Source organism: Mesoplodon densirostris, chromosome 7 (assembly GCF_025265405.1).
Source record: "Mesoplodon densirostris isolate mMesDen1 chromosome 7, mMesDen1 primary haplotype, whole genome shotgun sequence".
Lineage (NCBI taxonomy): Eukaryota > Metazoa > Chordata > Mammalia > Artiodactyla > Ziphiidae > Mesoplodon > Mesoplodon densirostris.
In genome coordinates, this window is record NC_082667.1 from 110,078,972 (window position 1) to 110,098,396 (window position 19,425).

Genomic DNA, 19,425 nt, shown 5'->3' on the forward strand with positions numbered 1-19,425 from the left:
TGAACAGCATCTGGCATAGTGTGTCAGTTATTTTTATTAGTATGTTTAGGTGGAGAGAAATCTGCTTTAATAGGCTTTCAAGAACTATGCAACAGAGGAAGTCAGGAATTCCAAACCCAATATAATTACTATGAAAAATATGGAGGTTTCTAACCTATGTATCTTACCCACATTTTATATTGGCTGCCCCTAGCTATCTCTTGCGTATATTTCCAATGAAAATGACCTGGATCTATTTTCAGCATGGCAAGAGAGAAGCTAGAGAGATTGAATTTTTTTTTTTTTTGTCGTTCAGTCTTTTATTTTTTAAAACTCACGTAATTTATTTTTTGGCCAGATGGCATGCGGGATTTAGTTCACCGACCAGAGATGGAACCCGTGCCCCTGCAGTGGAAGCGGAGTCTTAACCACTGGACCGCCAGGGAAGTCCCTAGAGAGACTGAATTCTAATACTCAAGTTTAGGGAGAAGACTTTTCTTTTTGTGGGCATTAAGAGCTTTACTTGAATTATCTCATTTAACCCTCACATTTCTCAGATGCTTTTATTATCCTTACCTTAAAGATGAGAAAACTGAAGCTTGGAGAGGTTAAGTTGCCCAACTTCACACAGCCAGAACATATGACCCTTGGGAGCAGAGGCTAACAAAGTGGGGTGCAAGAAGTAATCCAAATTTCTTGAAAAAGAATTAGATTGCGTATTTTACTTATCTCACCATGTTAAATTTTTGTCACGTTTTAAGGTTTATTAGTCAATAAAGTGTTTATACTTTATAAATAAATACGCATATCTTGGAACACATGTTCAGAAAATATACATAACTAAACAGGTTTGGAGGTCACTGCCCTGAAGCATGAACTTTTAACCACTGGGCTACACTGAGTGGTCACAGCACAGGCCCAGGACGAAGAGCAGGCTGGGTCTCTCAGGGCCTATGAGAAGGGGGCACTGGACTGATAGGGCTTCACTAGCTGCAGGGCCCCACAGGTCTCCCATCCACAACCCTGCCTTGGCTTCTAGTCCACTTTAATGTATCTCAAGCTGAACTCCAAAGCCCTGCCTCCACCCTGGTGTCAGCAGACATCGGGAAAGTCTCATATTTCCACTCCAGTGAACATTACCAGTATAGTCCTCTCCACCCCATCGCCTCCTGCCCATTTCTGTCTTCAGTTCCACCTCTACCCATTCTGCTCAGTACCAAACCTTAGCCTGACAAGACTAAGCTCAGGTCTTAACGCTGCCTCACAGGGCAGTTAAGCAGGATCAGATGCATTCACGGCCAGCGGCATGGTCTACGTTTTGCCCTGTCTCTGCAGTTCCATCTAATAAAGCTAACGCCCCCACCTTCCCAGGCACTACCCAGACCCCTTCCCTGCTTGACATTCCTCCATAACATGGTGACTAATCTGACACTGTTCTACTTGTTGGTTTCTTGTCAACCCCTCACCCGCTCTGTTTGCCAATTTTCCCCGCTACACTTGAAGCTCCATGAAAGCAAAGCTTTATTTTGTTCAGTTCTATGATGTGCCGGGCACAAAGCAAGCACTCAAACATCTATTGAAGGAATGATTGAAATGCCAGCTCCAGTCCCCAAATTACAGTAGCCACACTGGAGAAAATGTTCTTCAGGAGGTTGAATTCTACCAGCATAACAAACAAGGACAGAGTGCAAAAAATAAAAATAAAAATAAAATAATAATAATAATAATAATAATTAAAAAAAAACAAGGACAGAGTGATTTCAGAGGCCAGTGCTGTTTGAAAGCCACCATTTTAATGAGAACTTCTTCACCTGTCCTAGACTCCCTCCCCTCAGAAGACTCTCTTCCTGTTGAGAGTCAGTATTTTATATACCCAAACCAACTTCTGTCTTCCACCTTCTCCAGCTCTTCAGAGTTCCAACTCGACATGAGAGAGCATTGTGTGGAGGGAGGGTAAAGACTTGATAGGAAAAAAGTGACAATGACATGCCCGATGGTTCATTTCTGGGTTTCTTCCCAGGCCAATTCAAATCCTCCAAAACAAGGTCAAGTAACCCACGAGGCTTGTTGCATTTCCGTCACAAACTGTTCAGAGAGTGTGCTCAGATCTCCGACTCAGACCAGCTGTCCTCCCCACATGGGCAAGGCCTGGTGGGGGGGCCACTCCAGCCTTTTCCAATAGCAATAAATAACCCCGCGGTCTGAGCAGCGCCGGAGGCTGGCCGGGAACCGCCCACTGCTACCGCTCGGAAGCCAGACCTGTCTCATAGCCCTCCGTCTTCATGTCGTTGAGCCCCAGTTCCTCGTTTTGGTCAAATGTGCGCTTATAGTGCTCCACCTTCAGCTCAGGATCGTCTTCAGGTGCATACACGTTCTGCAAGGTCAAGGACAGGCCCTCAGTGCCTGTGCCATCCTGCCACACCCCCTCCCCCAGACAGCTTCCAAGGCCCACTGTCCCAACACCTTAACGAGGTGTTTATTCCTTTTCGTTTTGTTTTGTTTTTGGCCACACGCCATGTGGGATCTTAATTCCCTGACCGGGGATTGAACGTGCGCCCCCTGCCGTGGAAGCACAGAGTCCTAACCACTGGACGGCCAGGGAAGTCCCTTTATTCTCTTTTTAAGGGCCTCCAACACCCCACGGCTAGGCTCAACTCGTGGGCAGCAACAGAACCCACGTGGGCTAGAAGTGCGACTGCAGGGAGAAAAACCTTCTATCTGCACCTTCTTACGAAGAGAGTAGCATAGTCTTAACAGTGGAGAGACCTTAGAACAGTTTTGCCTGACCCATAATAACTGCTCAATAAATGTTAAAGTTACTGTTAATCACCAGAGTATCTCCCTAGTCAGCTTAAAGCCTTTTCCCATCTTGGCCTCTGGACAAGGCACCGTTTCTCCTCAATTCACGGTCAGATTTGCAAAATGAAAACGCCACTGCTGGACTTAGAGCTGGGACTCGAGCTAGACTAGAGGAAGAAGGAACCTGGGAGTCTCCTTTTTCCCCCTCTTGACACACACTTACAGTCCCATACACCTTCCCCCTTCCTCTCTTATGTTCCAACTTCTGCTAAAAGGTTCCTTGATAAAAAGAAGTTCATTTAGAATTAAGTCTCTCAGTTTCTGGAGAAATGATACATATTTAAGGAAGGTCAGAAAAGATATCTCTGTGAAATACCAGGGAAGGTCTACAGTACCTGCAAGTAGCTGTTTCCTGCTGGATCATCCATAACAAAGTGGGCCTTCATGTTACCCTCAAGGATCTAAAGGAGACAGAATACAGCATGAGCATGTAAATCTTACATAGCTGCTGGCAGGAAGGGACTATGTCTGCCACACAGAAACCAACCCGATTTACACGGCAGAATCCCCCAAAGTTTTAAGAATTGGTGAAACGAAGGTACCTCTAGAGGTGGAGTGGAGAGAATCTAAAATAAAGACTGTTGGACAGCTATTTAAGAAGCAATCTGGCATCCCTAATCTCCTCTCCCATTCCAAACAGACCAACGATTGCCCTTCCCCCACCCCAATAAAAGAGAATTCTGTGGAGAAGTTACCACAGCACACTATGGACAGGGGGACACTCGCCCAGTTGAGGGTAGAGGGAAAGAAATCAAGAACAGAAGTGAATGTACCCTTATTGGAAACAGACATACACACACCCCAGCCCTCTTCCCACAGTCAGCTCTCAGAACACTGCCAGCCAAGCCTTCACCCTCCAGACAGGAAACGGAACACCCACTGATGGGAATCTGACCAGCCCAAGAGGAAACACCTAACAACTCTGGCACTGGAGTTACCTCAGCAAAATGGCTAAGCTAAATCCCCCTCCAACGAGCCCAACGTCAAGAAGACTCACCCCACTCAGGTGTTTTAGTCCTCTACTTTTAAATAGTAAACCAATGATTACCAGACATCTGAGCAAAGCCCCTAACATTGAAAGACAGAAATCAAATGGGAAAAAAAAACTTAAGAGGAAATGGAAACTATGCGAGGAAAATAAAACGTCAAAAAAAAGAAAACCCCAACATTAATATTCTCAAAGAGAAAAAAATACTACATCCTTAAAACAACAGGACGCTATTTTTTTTTTAAAGGAGGAGAAAGTATTGAAAGACCGAAAACCACTTGGAAAATAAAAATGTCAGTGGAAATGAAAAACTCAATTGAAGGGTTGGAAAATTAAGATCATCTCCAAGAGTAGAGCAAACACAAAGAAACTGAAAACAGGACAAAAAAATAAGTAAATTACAGAAGACCAGACAAGTCAGTCTAACATCCAAAACATAGGGACTTCAGAAATAGAGAACAGAGGGGAAGCAATAGAATACTTTTTAAAAGCCTCCTAGGGGGCTTCCCTGGTGGCGCAGTGGTTGAGAATCTGCCTGCCAATGCAGGCGACATGGGTTCGAGCCCTGGTCTGGGAAGATCCCACATGCCACGGAGCAACTAGGCCCGTGAGCCACAACTACTGTGCCTGCGCGTCTGGATCCTGTGCTCCGCAACAAGAGAGGCTGTGAGAGTGAGAGGCCCGCGCACCGCGATGAAGAGTGGCCCCCACTTGCCGCAACTAGAGAAAGCCCTCACACAGAAACGAAGACCCAACACAGCCATAAATAAATAAATAAATAAATAAATAAAATTTAAGAAGTGGGGATAGGAAGAACTTGCAAAAGAGATTAAGAAGAATGGCCAGTGGGGTATGAGGAGAAACAGGAAAAAATAATTTCTAGAGAATCTGTCAAGAAACAATAGTCAATAGAATCAAATACCCCAAGTTAAAATATGAAACCCATAAAAAAAAAAAAAAAAAAAGCTTCCTAGAACTGAGCCACATGAGTTTCCAGATTCAAAGAACCCACCAAGTGCTTAGCAACAATGGTTGAAAATTGACCCACATACACCAAGTCACATCCTGAAATTTTACATCACAGCGGACACAGAAGTATCACAAGAATAGGTCACAAACAAAAGATAGGGAATCAGAATGCCTTCAAACTTCTCAACAGCCAAACTGGGAAACTGAAAGACATTAGTGGGAAACTGGAAGACCTTAGAAATTCTGATAAAAAATTATTCCCATCCTAGAATTCTATTCCCAGCCATTAATCTAATATAAGAGTAGAATAAGGACCTCCCTGGTAGTGCACTGGATAAGAATCCGCCTGCCAATGCAAGGGACACAGGTTCGAGCCCTGGTCCGGGAAGATCCCACATGCCGCGGAGCAACTAAGCCCGTGCGCCACAACTACTGAGTCTGCACTCTAGAGCCCGTGAACCACAACTACTGAGCCCGCGTGCCACAACTAATGAAGCCCGTGCGCCTGGACCCCATGTTCCACAAGAGAAGCCACCACAATGAGAAGCCCGCACACCACAAGGTAGAGTAGCCCCCGCTCGCCGCAGCTAGAGAAAGCCCGTGTGCGGCAACGAAGCCTCAGTGCAGCCAAAATTAAAATATTAATTAATTAATTAATTTTTTTAAGTGGAATAAAAAAATTTTCAGACATGCAAAGTCCCAGAAATTTTACTTCCCATGCATTTTCTTAAGAAGCTACTGGAGAATATGCTCCAAAAAAAAGGGAGAAAACCAAGAAAGGAGGTGGCATGGGATATCAGAAACCAAGAGAATCCCCAACATGTCGGTTAGATGTTTACACGTGGCAAGAAAGGGTATGCAGCTTCTTGTTCACTGGAGCCCCAGGACCACAAGCACCGACCGGCCAGAGTCCTCTCACCTGGTCCAACTTCTGGCTAAACTCCTGCAGTTTCTCTGTCTGGCCAGGACTGGAACTGTCGCCCAGTGTGAAAGGGTTCTTGGTCACCTGCAATAAATGGCATCCCAATTGCTAGAATACTGGCTCCATGTTTGATAGGCTTAACCATAAACCTGGTGCGGGGTGACAGGGGTGCCTGTCAGGGAAGCTTGGTCTCCATTTATGCCACACCACCTTTCTGGCCTAGGCGGCCACCCCTAAAACCGTGCGAATTAATCTGCCAAGATGATAACGGGCAACGTGAAACAAAAACTATAGAAATGTTCTTAAATATGATCTCTAGTCCTCATTGGAAGAAGTGCAAAATAAAGTATAATTTACAAAGACAAAATGCCCGACGACTGATTATCAGTTAAGCGAAATGATTCATTAAGAGGATAAACATATGGGTTAAGTCAATACACACATATATATGTATGTATGTTCGGGACTTTTTTGGGTGCTGGAAGGACCCTCATGACCCCATTTTACAGTGAAATAAATGACTTATCCAAAACCACAAAATATCTACATCAGCCCAGAATTAGGCCTGAGAATTTCCATTCTGAATTTCCAACAAACTTATCATCACAATCCAAAATAATATTTAAGCCTCTCAAATCAGCTTTAAAGCAAAGAAACCTCAGTTATCAGCTCCAAAAACTAGGACCTTTGCAGCCTTCTAGCCCCTTCCCCACAGCTGCACTGCGGAAGATGCCATGCGCTATACTCAGGGGACTCACCAGTTCCCGGATGTCTTTCAGTATCCCCTCCAGTGTGGTGAACTTGCCCCCGAGGACAGCCATTCCCAGTTCAAATTCCAGCTCTGGGATTTCCATACTACATGTCTCGGACTGTGAGATGAGAGATCAAATTAGGCTTTAAATCAGGAGGTGCTAGAGAAAGCTAACCAGAGTCCTCCTGACAAATTAGTACCACCAGTGATAATCTGGGGACAAAGTCAGCTGTCCCAGTTTTCTCTGAATCTCCAATTAAAGCTAGACTCACTCCTGGAACCAACCTTAAAAGGGGGCACTCTGAGTCATGGCTCCAAGCTGGCAGGCATCCTGTCATTAGAGATCAGAAACAAGGGCCCTCACAGACACTAGAGGCAAAAGGCTGCCAAGTCATCAGAAAGAGCTTAGGGGTCACCTTCTGAATCTGCACTTCCTACCATGGATTAACTCTGCTCAGGGATCCTCAAACCCAAGGAAGTAAGGAGGTACCTCACAACACCAGGACATGATTGAGAAAAGACAAATTCCCCCTCGACAGAGACAGCCATGTGCAGAGGAGAGTCACTTCCCCAAGCAGGTTGTTACCTTGAGCAGGTCTCTAGTCATATCTGAGGGACCAGTGATGTAGAAGGTGATCCTGGTGCCCAAGGGCTCTACTGCTCCTCCAGATTTCACCTGCAACAGACAGCAGTGCCAGGAGCAGCAGCAGAGGAGACACCCCTCCTCACCTGGTGCGGGGAGACCCCGGCGGGCTGGGGGAGTAGGCTTGGACCTCCAATCAGGCCCACTAATGGCTACCAAGGACAGTGCCTTCTAAACCAACAGTGGCAGCAGTCACCCAAACCAAAATCACTGAAAGCTGGCCAGGAGCAGAGTGCCCAGCACCGGCAGCCTGCCAGAGATTTACCCCAGATTGCCAAGAAACTGAATTCACGGTTTAAAAAATGACTCTTGGGGCTGAAAGGGACTTCCAACTGCAACTAGTGTGTAGATTCCCTTTATAATTTTCTGGTTTAAGAATTGAAACAGCTTATGCTTGAATACACTCAGGGAAAGGGAATTTACAACCCTCCAAGGCAGCCCACTCTATATTCAGATAGACCTAGAACGTTTTTTATTATTGAGTCAAAATCTGCCTCCCTGCTCTTCCATCCGTCTGAGTTGTAGGTCAAAAAGTGGGTCTCGGGCTTCCCTGGTGGCGCAGTGGTTGAGAGTCCGCCTGCCGATGCAGGGGACACGGGTTCGTGCCCCGGTCCGGGAAGATCCCACGTGCCGCGGAGCGGCTGGGCCCGTGAGCCATGGCCGCTGAGCCTGTGCGTCCGGAGCCTGTGCTCCGCAACGGGAGAGGCCACAGCAGTGAGAGGCCCGCGTATCGCAAAAAAAAAAAAAAAAAAAAAAAAAAAAAAAAGTGGGTCTCTCTCTTCCATATAACCAACTTTGAATGTCTTCAACAAGTTATGCTATCTCTTAACTTTTCTTCTCTAAGCTCATTTCTAGTTCAAGAGCTCCTGATCCTAAGCAGCTTCAGAAAGGATGAAAGCTACTCTTCCCAAACCAGGAAGCCCACCCACCTCATTGGTCCGATGGCCGCAGTTCTCGCAGTTGGTAGCCATGATGATAACCTCCTTAAAGTGGGGAATTTCTGGAAGATGGAATTAAGGAAATCTGCTTCCAGGACAGTAAGACCACCCTCTGGGGAAGAACAAATCCGAACCCCACAAACACACAGTTGCTGGTCCCAGGACTGCAGGAAACAGATCACAAGAAGCAGCCTAACTCAGACAGCCCGCCAGAAGAGGGCAAGGTCACCACCCACGGCAATCGCTGTTCATCAGTGTTTGATGACATGGCTCAGGCCACACGCAGGAGCCTAGAGACCATGGCCTAATTCTCTCTTTGAACCCAAAAGCCAAGGTGCACGGTCTCATCAAAGGAAACATCCCTCTCATCACTCGGAATAAAGCCTTGTGCTTTCCCTGAAGGGAGTACTCTCCAGCTTGAATATAATCTTCATGCCTGAGTCAGACGAAGAGCAACCCAACTGCCCGACAAAAGATACGAACTAGCTTCATGTTGGTCTGGGCCGGAGCATTGCATTCTGGGCAGTTGGTGTTGAACTGGAGCACCTGGAACACAACAGGGGGACGTAGAGTGAGCCCTCCCAAGCGGGTGAAACCTGCTCAGGCTGAAGACATTCAGCTGGTACACTGGCGGCCGCCCGTGAACAGCGTCAGGCTCAGCCCACCACTCTGCTCCTTCCTCCACAGTTGCCAAGTGACTCACTTCGTTTCTGAGATCTTCCTCTTCTGGTTTCTCTTCTGGTTCCTCTGCCTAAAGTAGCAGAGATGCAAATCATATGTTGGCACACAGACCTCAGCCTCCCCAACACCCTGCCCCAGAGTGAGAGAGAATGTTCTGGCTTGCTTACGTCAGCTGCCACCTCGTGGGTTTAGCAGAGAAGTTGGAAAGAAAAGCCCCAGGTAAGGGAAGAACAGAGCTTAGGATAGGATCACAGCCACTGCTGTCCTGTGTTGTAAAGTTTACCCAAAGTCCTTAAGTGAGCTAGAGGGGAGGCACACACATGCTGAGATAGTGTACACAGGACGGCAGCAGCAAAATAAGGTCCCACTGACTCCAAGCAATCGGAGTGCGAGATAATTCCAGAGCATTACTTCTGGCTCCTTCAGTGCACTTACCTGGAGCCCCAGCATCTCTTCCTGCTGTAGAGTCCGATTATAGTGTGTGATCACCAGGGCATCATCTTTCCGGGGAGCATGTGGGTTTTCCACAAAGCTGTTCCCTGAGGGATCATCAATGATCTAACAGATGGGTAAAGAGAGAGCAGTTATAACAAGAAGTCATGTACGATCCTCCACCTACCATCAGACCACTGAGGCACCACAGAAAAATCTCAGACTGTCTTAATGGTCTCTCCTACCCTAAATCTAGGGCACCTGGAGTCCCTCAGTACTCACCAGGGTGAAAGGAGAGGCCACTTGCTTTAGCTCCTTCAGTTTGACAATGAACTCATCAATTCTTTCAGCCGTGCCTTCTTCATTCGCCTGACAGGAACAAAGAGTCAAAGATCAGCCCTGGTGACAGAACTTATGCCCCCATCACTTCCAACAGGAAGTCACCACCTGCCTTAGTGTGACTGGGAACAGAGACTCAGGCTTCACAATAAGAGGCAGCAAATAAGTTTGAAGTTTATGGGTGGTGCCAGATGAGCCTCATTTTCTCACTCATTCGGCCATTTAGTCCAGGCACTTGTGCCAGGTTATAGATAACAGTAAAGAAACCAGAGCCCTCTCATGGGGCTCCACGGCCAGTTAAGAAGACAGATGACTAAATTTGCAACTATATTATTTCATACATATATATATATATGTATATATGAAATGTCGTAATAAACATAAGATACAATGGAACACTCAGGAAGCACAGATAAGCCCAAGAGTATCAGGAAAGGCTCTTCGGAGGTAATGTTGCAGTGTCTGTCTGAGAAAAGGCCTCAGTGTAACATCCAGGCAGCTATAACATCACTGTGTGCTTCCCCGCAAAGTTCTCCAACATTCAATCGGAGACAGTTCAGCCACGTGGGAAGGTGAACAAGTGTACATAAATAATTTTTCCTTGAGCTTCTGCCATCAGAAAACCCCAGCTCACCCTTCGTGTGGGCTGATCCTGCTCCAGGCCAGAGACAGCACGGCTGATCAATCCTTCAACAGTAGTCAGAGCTGGTGAGTAAGAACAAAAGACTGGTCAGTCTTCACTTTGCTATCAAGTGCCTGTATGCCCCTGGGCAGTTCACTTGAACTCTCTGGGCCTTGATTTCACCTGTAAAATAAGGAGGCAGGGAACAAGGTTCCATTCACCTCTAATTCATTCTGGTTTTTCTGTAAGATGTTGTGGAAAAACCCGTACGAAGCTTTTGGCCAACCCAATACTATCTTAAGCTGCTTTACCTAAGCTTTCTGCTTATGTTAAACCAATGAAGATCACAATGATGTGGCCAAACCCACACACAAGCCACTAGACCTGGCACCAGGTGTTTTGCAAGAAAGTAAGATTTGAGCTAGGCATGAACCGTGCAAACACTCTGACCTTAAACTTACCTCCTTTCTGGCTGAAGGCAGGAATTTCAAATTCCAGCTCTGGGATCCTTGTGGTGGCAGAGTCAGTCTTCACTACTTCTCTGTTCATGTCCTGGGCAGAAAGAAAAACCTTCAGTCCACAGAGGTCTCAACAATACAGGTTCTTCGCAGGAAATTAACAGAGTGCCCCCCCACCACCACCACCACCATCAGAGGCCCCAGCCCAGCTGTCTCTTCCTCTCTCCACTAGGGGGAGTCCGGACTACTCCTGCGGAATAGTACTTTGATGTGAAAACCAGCTACCCAAACGATGAGTACTATTCATAACAACTACTGCTCATTTGATGCTTTCTGACAAAGTTTCCAAAGCGCTTTCACAAGTCTTGCCTCACCTGAGAAGATGACAGCACCAACGCCATTTTACAAAGGAGGAAACTGAGGCTTGAACACTTAAGTGGATTTATTTGAGGTCCGACCACCTGGACCAGAGCTCTGACTCCAGTCCCCAAGCTTTCTCTAGGACACTAGGGTAACTGCTCTGGGCTCCTCTCACCTCCTGGGCCCTGACGGTCAAAGTATAGCGCACTCCCTGGTCCTGTATCCTGCCTGCCGACTGGATCTCTGTGTTGTTCCAGCCACAGTGCTCACAGGAAAAGGAGCTCACGATTATTTCTCTAAAGAAGGGGATCTCGGTGAGCAGGAGGCGCGTCGTGCCCTAGGGAAGCAGAAGACGGTTAGGGAAAGAACCAATGAAACTGCCATTCCCCATCTGCTGACCCCCGGGCGTGCCTCGCCTCCGGGTCCCCAAGTGGACCAGCCTGGCCAGGTCGCCGACCCCCGCTCCTCCCCTCCTCAGCCCAACCCTCCAGCCGCCCGCGGCCGCGCCCCCGCCTCACATTGCGGTAGCAGTTCATGCACAGTGACTCGATCTCGGTAGGCTGCTGCTCCTCATCATCAGCGCTAATAGGCCGGAACAAGTGCCCCGTCCCGGGCTGTCGGGCCTGGACGGGCGAGGGGGCGGCAGCAGCCCCCAGGAGCCCGGGATCCACTGCCCCACTGGCCAACATCACCACGCGCTGCTCAGGCCGCAACTTCGGTCTTCTGCGCCTCTCTTGGCCCCACCCCTTCCTCCAGCACTTCCGCCAGCTACCGCCCCGCCCATCCTTAAAGAGGCCGAGGACTCCCCTCGGGGAACAGTACCTGACACGGTTTCCCAGTTGCCGGGATTATTCGGTCCAGACTTCCAAAGCCAGCCGGATCCAGGCTTTGCCTCCACCTCAATTCAGGCGTCACTGCCCCCAGGGCGTCCTCTCAGACCCAGGGCAGTTTTTTGCTCCTTTGCAATAGCTCCGCTGTACTGGGTTCTAACTATTAGTCCACAAGTCTAACTACGAGAGGCTTGACGGCAAGGGGCCTGGCCGTCCATCGGTATCCCCGAGGAGGTGCGCTCCTCCCTGGGTTTGCTTGGATCCGCCGTTGGGCCAGATGCTGCCTAGGCTCTAGATCACCCTCCCTTAGTCCCTCAATCTCTCTCCCTTTCTGTTCTTCTCACTCCCTATTTCTGTCCTCATAAACACCTGCCCAAATTCCAGCCTCAAATACACGGCCCTCACTTTTACCCCTATTGGCTCATCCCCACCACATCCAACCCCAGCTGACTCACCCCTCCTGATCTCCTAACCACCACCAACAAAAACACCTCTTTGGGGGGTAAACTTTCCTTTCCAGCATCTCCTCTCCCTGGGCACCTTTCTCCCACTTCTGGTGCTAAATCTAGGGTGTCATGGAAGAGATCCAATCTGCAGGCATGATGAGGCCAGATTCAGATGGGGTCTGTGCTATGAGGGAGTGTGGCAGTGAGAACTCTGTGCAGGGTGGGCTGAGCCGGGAGGAAAGGGTGCTACCCTGGATGTTCTAAGGGTACTGGACTGGGTGTGTTCACCCTTTCCTCTCTCCTCTTCCCTCCACTTCAGCCACCCCCAATTTCAGACTTCCCAGGGAGCTATGAGGAGCTTGGTTGCCCCCAAGTGAATCTGTACATAGGAAATGGGGGTGGGGGTATGAGTTTGAGGGTCCAAGAAGAGGGTCAGTCTTAAAAAGAGGGACAGTCAAAAAAGAGGCCATTCAAAATCTGGAACAGGGCTTCCCTGGTGGCGCAGTGGTTGAGAGTCCGCCTGCCGATGCAGGGGACACGGGTTCGTGTCCCAGTCCGGGAGGATCCCACATGCCGCGGAGCGGCTGGGCCCGTGAGCCATGGCCTCTGAGCCTGTGTGTCTGGAGCCTGTGCTCCTCAACGGGAGAGGCCACAACAGTGAGAGGCCCGCGTACCACAAAAAAAAAAAAAAAAAATCTGGAACAGCCAGGACTAAGAAGACAGGCCACCTCAGGGGCCTATACCTCATGCACACCGTCCTGTGGTAAGCAGGCTGGTGAACAATGCAGGTGCAGAGGAAGGGTCTCTAACCCAGGCACACCACAGGTGTGACAAACAGCTCAGCCCAGCCAGAGCAACACCCCTCCGATACAACTGGATTAGGAAGAGGTCAATGAGAAAGAGTAGCGAGGGATTGAAGGCGGGTGATGGATGTGCTTTGGGGATAGTGGAGAGGCCACTGCTTTCAGACATAGTCCAAATGAGAGTCACACCAGGCAAACAAGCTTCCATCATAAGCATCTATTTCATTTGTGTCAGAAATCTAGACTTCCGCCTGCGAGTCGGGAGGGAGGGGCCAGAGATGGGGAGGGCACACAGTAGGCTCCCCAGAGAGTTTAAGTAGCCCTCACAGATTGGAGGGCTCAGTCAGCTGTTTAGATGTAGTGTTATGTAAGGACATCCAGGTTCTGCTCCTGCCCATCACGACCCACACCATTTGTCCCCACCAGCATCAGCCAGCAGGGATATATACACACACACCATCACATGTTCTCTTCATCATATTTTCTGCTCTTTCTCCCTTCTCTTCCCCCAACAGAAGCTGTCATGGTAGCCCTGGGGAGAAAAGAGCTCCTCTCTGTGGACCAGCTCTAGCAGTGGCCACCAGGTGGCCAGAAGTGATCAGAGCCTGGCCCTGGGAAGAAGAGGCACAGGCTTCCAGCACCATGGCAACAGGCTTGCACATAATGACCCTGCACATACAGTGCATCCTTCCCGCCCTCTCCCGCCACCCCAGAATGGAGCAACTCAGGAGGATTCCCAAATGAGCACGGGAAGACGGGTTTGCAAAGCCTGGCGAATGTAATGCATCCGGACGGGGGAATTGCAGGCGGCTGGATGGCCTAGGACAACAGCCCTTTGGGTGACCTCAGCTATCCTGTGCAGGGCCCTCCACCCTCTGACCAACAGGCCACTGTCAAGGACATAGCTATGTTAGAGGCTCAGATCGTGGGCTCCCCAGACAAGAATCTGGGACGTGGACAAGTAGACCCTCAGGACTCCCCCAGGTGGCCAGGACTATGGTCGCGAAGGTTGTAGTTGATGTCTTCCCACAGGTCGTCGAGGCGGGCCTGCAGCTCGCTCCGGGCCTTGCCTCGGTCCCCTTGTAGGAATTCTGGAGAGAAGGCGCTGTGGCCTGGCGGTGGCGGCGCCAGCTGCTGCTGGACCTGCTTGGTCTCTTGGTCAATGGCGTGGGTGAAGGCGGCAATCTGCAGGAAGGTGTCGTGGCGGAAAGCCTGGAGTCGTTGGCGCACCTCCTGAGACAGCACCTGGGGGTCCGGCTGGGCCTCTTCCTCCGCACCGTCAGCACCGGCGCCAACAAAGGCGCTGAGCTCTTTGCGCAGCTGGTCGAGGTTCTGCTGGATGCGCGTGTGCAGGGCCTTGGCCTTGAGCGTGAGCTTGTGCGAGAGCACCTGCACGCAGCGGCTGAGGCGCGCCGGGCTGGCGGCCGCGTGCGGCGCCACGCTGCGGTGCAGCTCCTGCATGTGGTGCCCGATGCCGGTCACCAGGCGCTCCGCGTACGGGTGGAAGAGCGCCTTGACGCGGCCAGTGTGGTGTGCCACGCGGTCCTGCAGCTCCTGCAGCAGGCTCCGTGCCTCTTCCACGCCCCCCAGCAGCTGGGCCTTGGTGCCCTCTCCAACCACGCGCAGCTGCTCCTGCAGCTCCTGCACGCGCAGGGCCACCTGCTCCATCAGCTCCACCGTGTAGGGCTGCAGCTGCCGCCGCAACCCCTCCAGGTTCCAGCCCACGCGCTCGTGCACCTCCGCCATGTAGGGCTCCAGACGCTCCCTCACTTCCTCCAGCTCCTCCTGCAGCTGCTGCCGCATGCCCACCGGGTCGCCTGGGAGCCCGGGAGGCTCCCTCCCCTGCCCGTTCAGAGGACCCAGCTTTTCCAGGAAGTTGTCCATATTGCTGAGGTCTGGCTCAAGTCCGTCTTTCAGGCTCCTGGGGAAGGAGACAGACAATCAGGCCATCAGACTGCTAGAGCCCTCATCTCCTTTGCCCCAAAGACGTCATTCACTGATCCTATGGAGAAACCAAGGAGGCAGGGCGGTGGCCCCAGAGCCGGGTCCCCAGTACTAACCCACGCCAACCGTGACTCCTCCCACAGGAAGCACAAACACATGGCACACGCATATCCAGGTCAACACTTCCCAATTCCTTGTGCACGGAGGCACCCGGACTCTCACATAATCCTTTCGTTCTGGAGGCTACAATGGGGGGTCTTCTCCCCCGCTGCCTGGTCCCACGCCTCAGCGGGCATGGAGGGAGCAGCTAAAGACAGATCAAAGGCGGAGGCTGCCGGCAGGGGTTGCTGAACAGCCCAGGAAGACCAGGATAGACGGCAGAGCTAGCACCGGTCTGTTCTCCTCCCAGGGAGGACCACAGGTTGAGGAATCAGGCAGTGCATCATCCCACCCTCTGGGTGTCTTCTCCCTTTGCCTGCACCCCTTGCCCTGGCCACTCACGCGGGCTCCCGTGCCAGCTTCTGCTGCTGGATCTGCTCCACCCTGCCTTTGTCCCTGCTGCTCTGGCTGAAGTAGTCCCAGAAGTCTTTCCGTGCCTGGCTGATTGAAAGCACTGTGGAGAGGGAGCGGGTGAACAGGGGCTGGGTCTCCTCCCCCAGGGTGGACGGACCCCTCAGTCCAGCCTCCACCCACACCTCCACAGTGAAGTCAGGGTTGGAGACCCACCTGAGAGGAGGGCCAGAGCCCAGGTCAGAACTGCAGCCACACTTGCCATGATGTTCTCTGAGAAGAAAGGTGAATGGAGGCCTGGTGAGAGTGAAGAAGCAAAGAAGGGACACCTCCCATGGGACTTGCCCCAGGGGACGCTGCCCCAAATCTGTTAACCCTCCCCTGGGTGTAGGGAGCACAGAGCTATCAGGGCTTAAGAGGACTGACCTAGTTGAATGTGGCTGGGAGGGAGAGGGTGTCTTCCTGGGATGGGTTGGGGGGCTCCTTTTTCACCTCATCACATCATATGGAGTTTGTAGAGCTCAAACTGCTTTGTAAAGGTTCCCCCCCACCCTACCCCACCCAGGAGACCCCAGGAGCAGCTCCCTAGGCCACTTCTGCCACCACTCCCCTGCTCACCTATTCCTGCCCCCATTTCATGGCTGGGAAAACTGAGGTATCCCGGGGGTGGGGGAAGAAGCTACTCTGCCAAAGTGCTCCAAGAGCAGGTCCTTAATTCTTAGTTCCCACCCACAGCTCTCCGCTCATTCCCCTCCCTTAGGACTCCAACCCACATCCCTCTGCCCTGGCTGCTCACCTGCTCGGTTCTGGGCACAGAGAGCAGACATTCCGCTTTATAGTCCAGGGCCTGGGCCTCTGGCAACAATTGCTCTGAGTAAATACCACGTGGAGGTTCAAAGAAGGGTGACCTCAGCTGCCTTCCAGTGCTTACCTCCTGCCCTTTCCTGGTACCCAGGGGGTTAATGAGTACCCTAGTATCTGGATGCTGCCCCAGTAGAAAAGTGCTTCCTGGAAAGTTTTACAAGGAGTGGGCCTGAACTCCTCCCCCAGTTCCCCCAAACCCCTTGGCTGCCAACCTTCCTGTGGACCTACTGGCTGACCCACCAATAGAGACAAGCCTGTTTGTCTGCTGAGGGCCCCGCTCTTACTCAGCTGCCCAGAAGCACTGTGCCCCAGCCAGACAGGGACAGTGTCCAGCTGCCTGAACCTGAGCGGCCCTTGACACCTCCACCACGGGCTACTCAGGCAGCCTGGGAAGAGCCAGCATTTATAGGGTTGAAGACCCACCCACCTTCCACTTTATGAAATAATCCTGGAACAAGCTGGGGAAGTTTGATGGGGTGAAGATGACATCATGAGAGGCATCTGGGCCAGGGACATTGGACCCAAAGAATGGGAGCAAGAGGAGGATTCTCCCCATGGGGAAAGGCTGAACTCCACCCACAGGGCCTCTGAGGAGGAGAAGCCAAAAAGCCCAGACTTCCTCTGATGATATGCCCACTCCATATACTTAAACACACACATTCATAAACTCCTGGTTTTTGCTTCTAAATGTACCTTGAATCGATCTCCTCCCCTCCATTTCCACCACTGGTCATTTCACCACACCACTGTCTCTCACCTTGATCACATTTGTAGCCCCCAGCAGGTCTCCCTGCCATGGTCCTCCCTATTCAGTCCGTGCTCTGCTGTGGCTCTCCCAACCCACTTCTGGCCTCATTTCCTGCCACACAAACCCCTGGCATTCCCTGAGCATACCACCTCTTTCAGGACCCTAAGCCTTTGTATCTGCCATTCCCGCTGTTTGAAATATTCCTTGGTGAACTTATATTCATTTTTTTCAGACTTAGTTTGTATTAGTTAAGATTCGGCTTAGCTGCAAATGATGAAAAAAAAAAGGAGAAAGAGAATAGCTTAAACAAAATGGAATTCTGTATCTCTCTTATGTAAACATAGGCCAATCAAGGCTCCTTCTGTCTTGTTGCACTGTCATCCTCAGCAAAAGGCTCATGTCCAAGTTTCAGCTGCTTCAGCTCCAGCCGTCAAGTCTACCTCCCAGCCAACAGAAAGAAGGACATGTACACTTCCTTTAAAGACACATCCCAGAAATGGTTCTTACCACTTTTACTGACATCCCATTGGTCAGAACATAGTCACATGGCTACACTTAGTTGAAAAAGAGACTGGGAAATGTAGTCTTTATTCTGGATGGCTGTATTCCCAGCTGGGAAAGAGCTGTATTACTCAGGAAGAAGAGAAGAATGGATTTGGGAGGACATGCGTAGGCTCTGCTGCACAGCTCCAATATCACTCTAAATGCCCTCTTCTGCCCTCACACTTCTCTGGAGACAGACGATTCCATATTAACCATAGAACATTTTGTATACTCCTGGAGTATCGCACTTATTATCCTGCAGTGCAATGATTCATTGACATATGTGAGAGCTCTCTGAGTGCAGGGACTTTGTCTAATTCATCTCCATGTCCCCCTATTATGTTTGGCACAGCACATATTAAATGACTTGTCCATCATTACACAGTAAGAGGTGCAGCCAGAATTGGAACCCAGGTAGCTAAGGCCAGCATGGGATGGGGCAGAAAGGGTAAAGAGACCACAACCAGGTCATGAAGAGCCTTGTGCAAGCAGTCACTGAAGGGTATATGATGGAAAGGTCACTCTGGAGGGCAACAAGACAGAAGGTGAGGAGGCTGCTTAGAGGCTGTTTGAGTAACCTGAGAGAGGATGAAGACTCTGAACTAAGGCATAACAATGAGGATTGGTAGGAGAGAATATATTTGAAGGATACTGAAGTGGTGAACTGATAGTACCTGCTGACTGGTTGGATGAAGGAGGTGAAGGAGAGGAAGGAAACTAGATGTTTCCCAGGTTCCTGGGCAAGTATGTAGATGATTGCAAAACTTGTGTCCATCAACAGATGAATGGATAAACAAAATATGGTATACACATATATACAATAGAATATTTTTTAGTCTTAAAATGATTCGGGACTTCCCTGGTGGCACAGTGGATAAGACTCTGTGCTCTCATCGCAGGGGGCCCAGGTTCGATCCCTGGTCAGGGAACTAGATCCCATATGCATGCTGCAACTAAGAGTTCACATGCCACAACTAAGGAGCCCTCCTGCTGCAACTAAGACCCAGCGCAACCAAATAAATAAATAAATATTTTTTAAAAAGGAATGAATTCTGATACATACTACAAAAATGGATGAATCTTGATGACATTATGCTAAGTGAAATAAGCCAGACACAAAAGGACAAATCTTGTATGATTCCACTTACATGTGGTACCTAGAATAGCCAAATTCAGAGACAGAAAGTAGATTAGAGGTTACCAGGGGCTGGGGGAGGGAGGGATGAAGTGATAACTTGTTTAATGATACAGAATATCTGTCTGGGAAGAAGAAAAAGGTCTAGAGATGGATAGAGGTGATGGCTGTATAACAATGTGAAAGTATTTAATGCCACTGAACTGTGCACTTAAAAATGATAATTTTATGTTATGCATATTTTACCACAATATTTTTAAATAGCATTTCTGGTACCCTAATGGTTTTCTGCTGAGGCTATGCTATAAAATATAGCTGCACTGGATTTTCTGTTAATCATCATCATCACCACTCCTTCTAATGTCTTTTCTGGGATGCAGAGGAGACACCTGGAACCATATTTCCCAGAATCCCCTTCTCTCTATGGGCCTAGGTTAGAGTCACCAGGGTGAGATGGAAGAGGAGAGACCATTATTCTTCATTGGTTGCTGCAAGCAGATGCATAGCCAGACTTGGGGTTTAAAGCAGCTTCTGGGTGACTTGCTTAAGAATCACACTCATTGGTTTTGCAAACTAAGATAATTAGGTGAGCTTCCCATTTGTAGCCACTTACAAGTGAACTTTTGAGAATCACTCCAAGTGCAAGCTGAGATGGTCACTC

At 49.8% G+C, this 19,425-nt stretch overlaps 2 protein-coding genes across 2 annotated transcripts; both read right to left on the bottom strand.

The window, feature by feature from the left end:
• Positions 1-1,738: 1,738 nt before the first annotated feature.
• ZPR1 (ZPR1 zinc finger) lies at positions 1,739-11,663 on the bottom strand. The gene is made up of 14 exons (XM_060103921.1): positions 11,460-11,663; positions 11,117-11,278; positions 10,585-10,675; positions 10,136-10,206; positions 9,445-9,531; positions 9,166-9,288; positions 8,753-8,800; positions 8,529-8,595; positions 8,041-8,111; positions 7,055-7,144; positions 6,476-6,586; positions 5,715-5,801; positions 3,174-3,239; positions 1,739-2,353 (listed from the first exon to the last, which is right to left on the bottom strand). Exons 1-14 carry the CDS (start codon positions 11,628-11,630, stop codon positions 2,219-2,221), a joined length of 1,380 nt encoding a protein of 459 aa, XP_059959904.1. The 5' UTR covers positions 11,631-11,663; the 3' UTR covers positions 1,739-2,218.
• A 2,326-nt stretch (positions 11,664-13,989) lies between these two features.
• APOA5 (apolipoprotein A5) lies at positions 13,990-16,301 on the bottom strand. Its single transcript, XM_060105263.1, has 4 exons — positions 16,271-16,301; positions 15,691-15,771; positions 15,466-15,577; positions 13,990-14,941 (listed from the first exon to the last, which is right to left on the bottom strand). The coding sequence occupies exons 1-4, from the start codon at positions 16,299-16,301 to the stop codon at positions 13,990-13,992; spliced, it is 1,176 nt and encodes a 391-aa protein (XP_059961246.1).
• Positions 16,302-19,425: the final 3,124 nt, after the last annotated feature.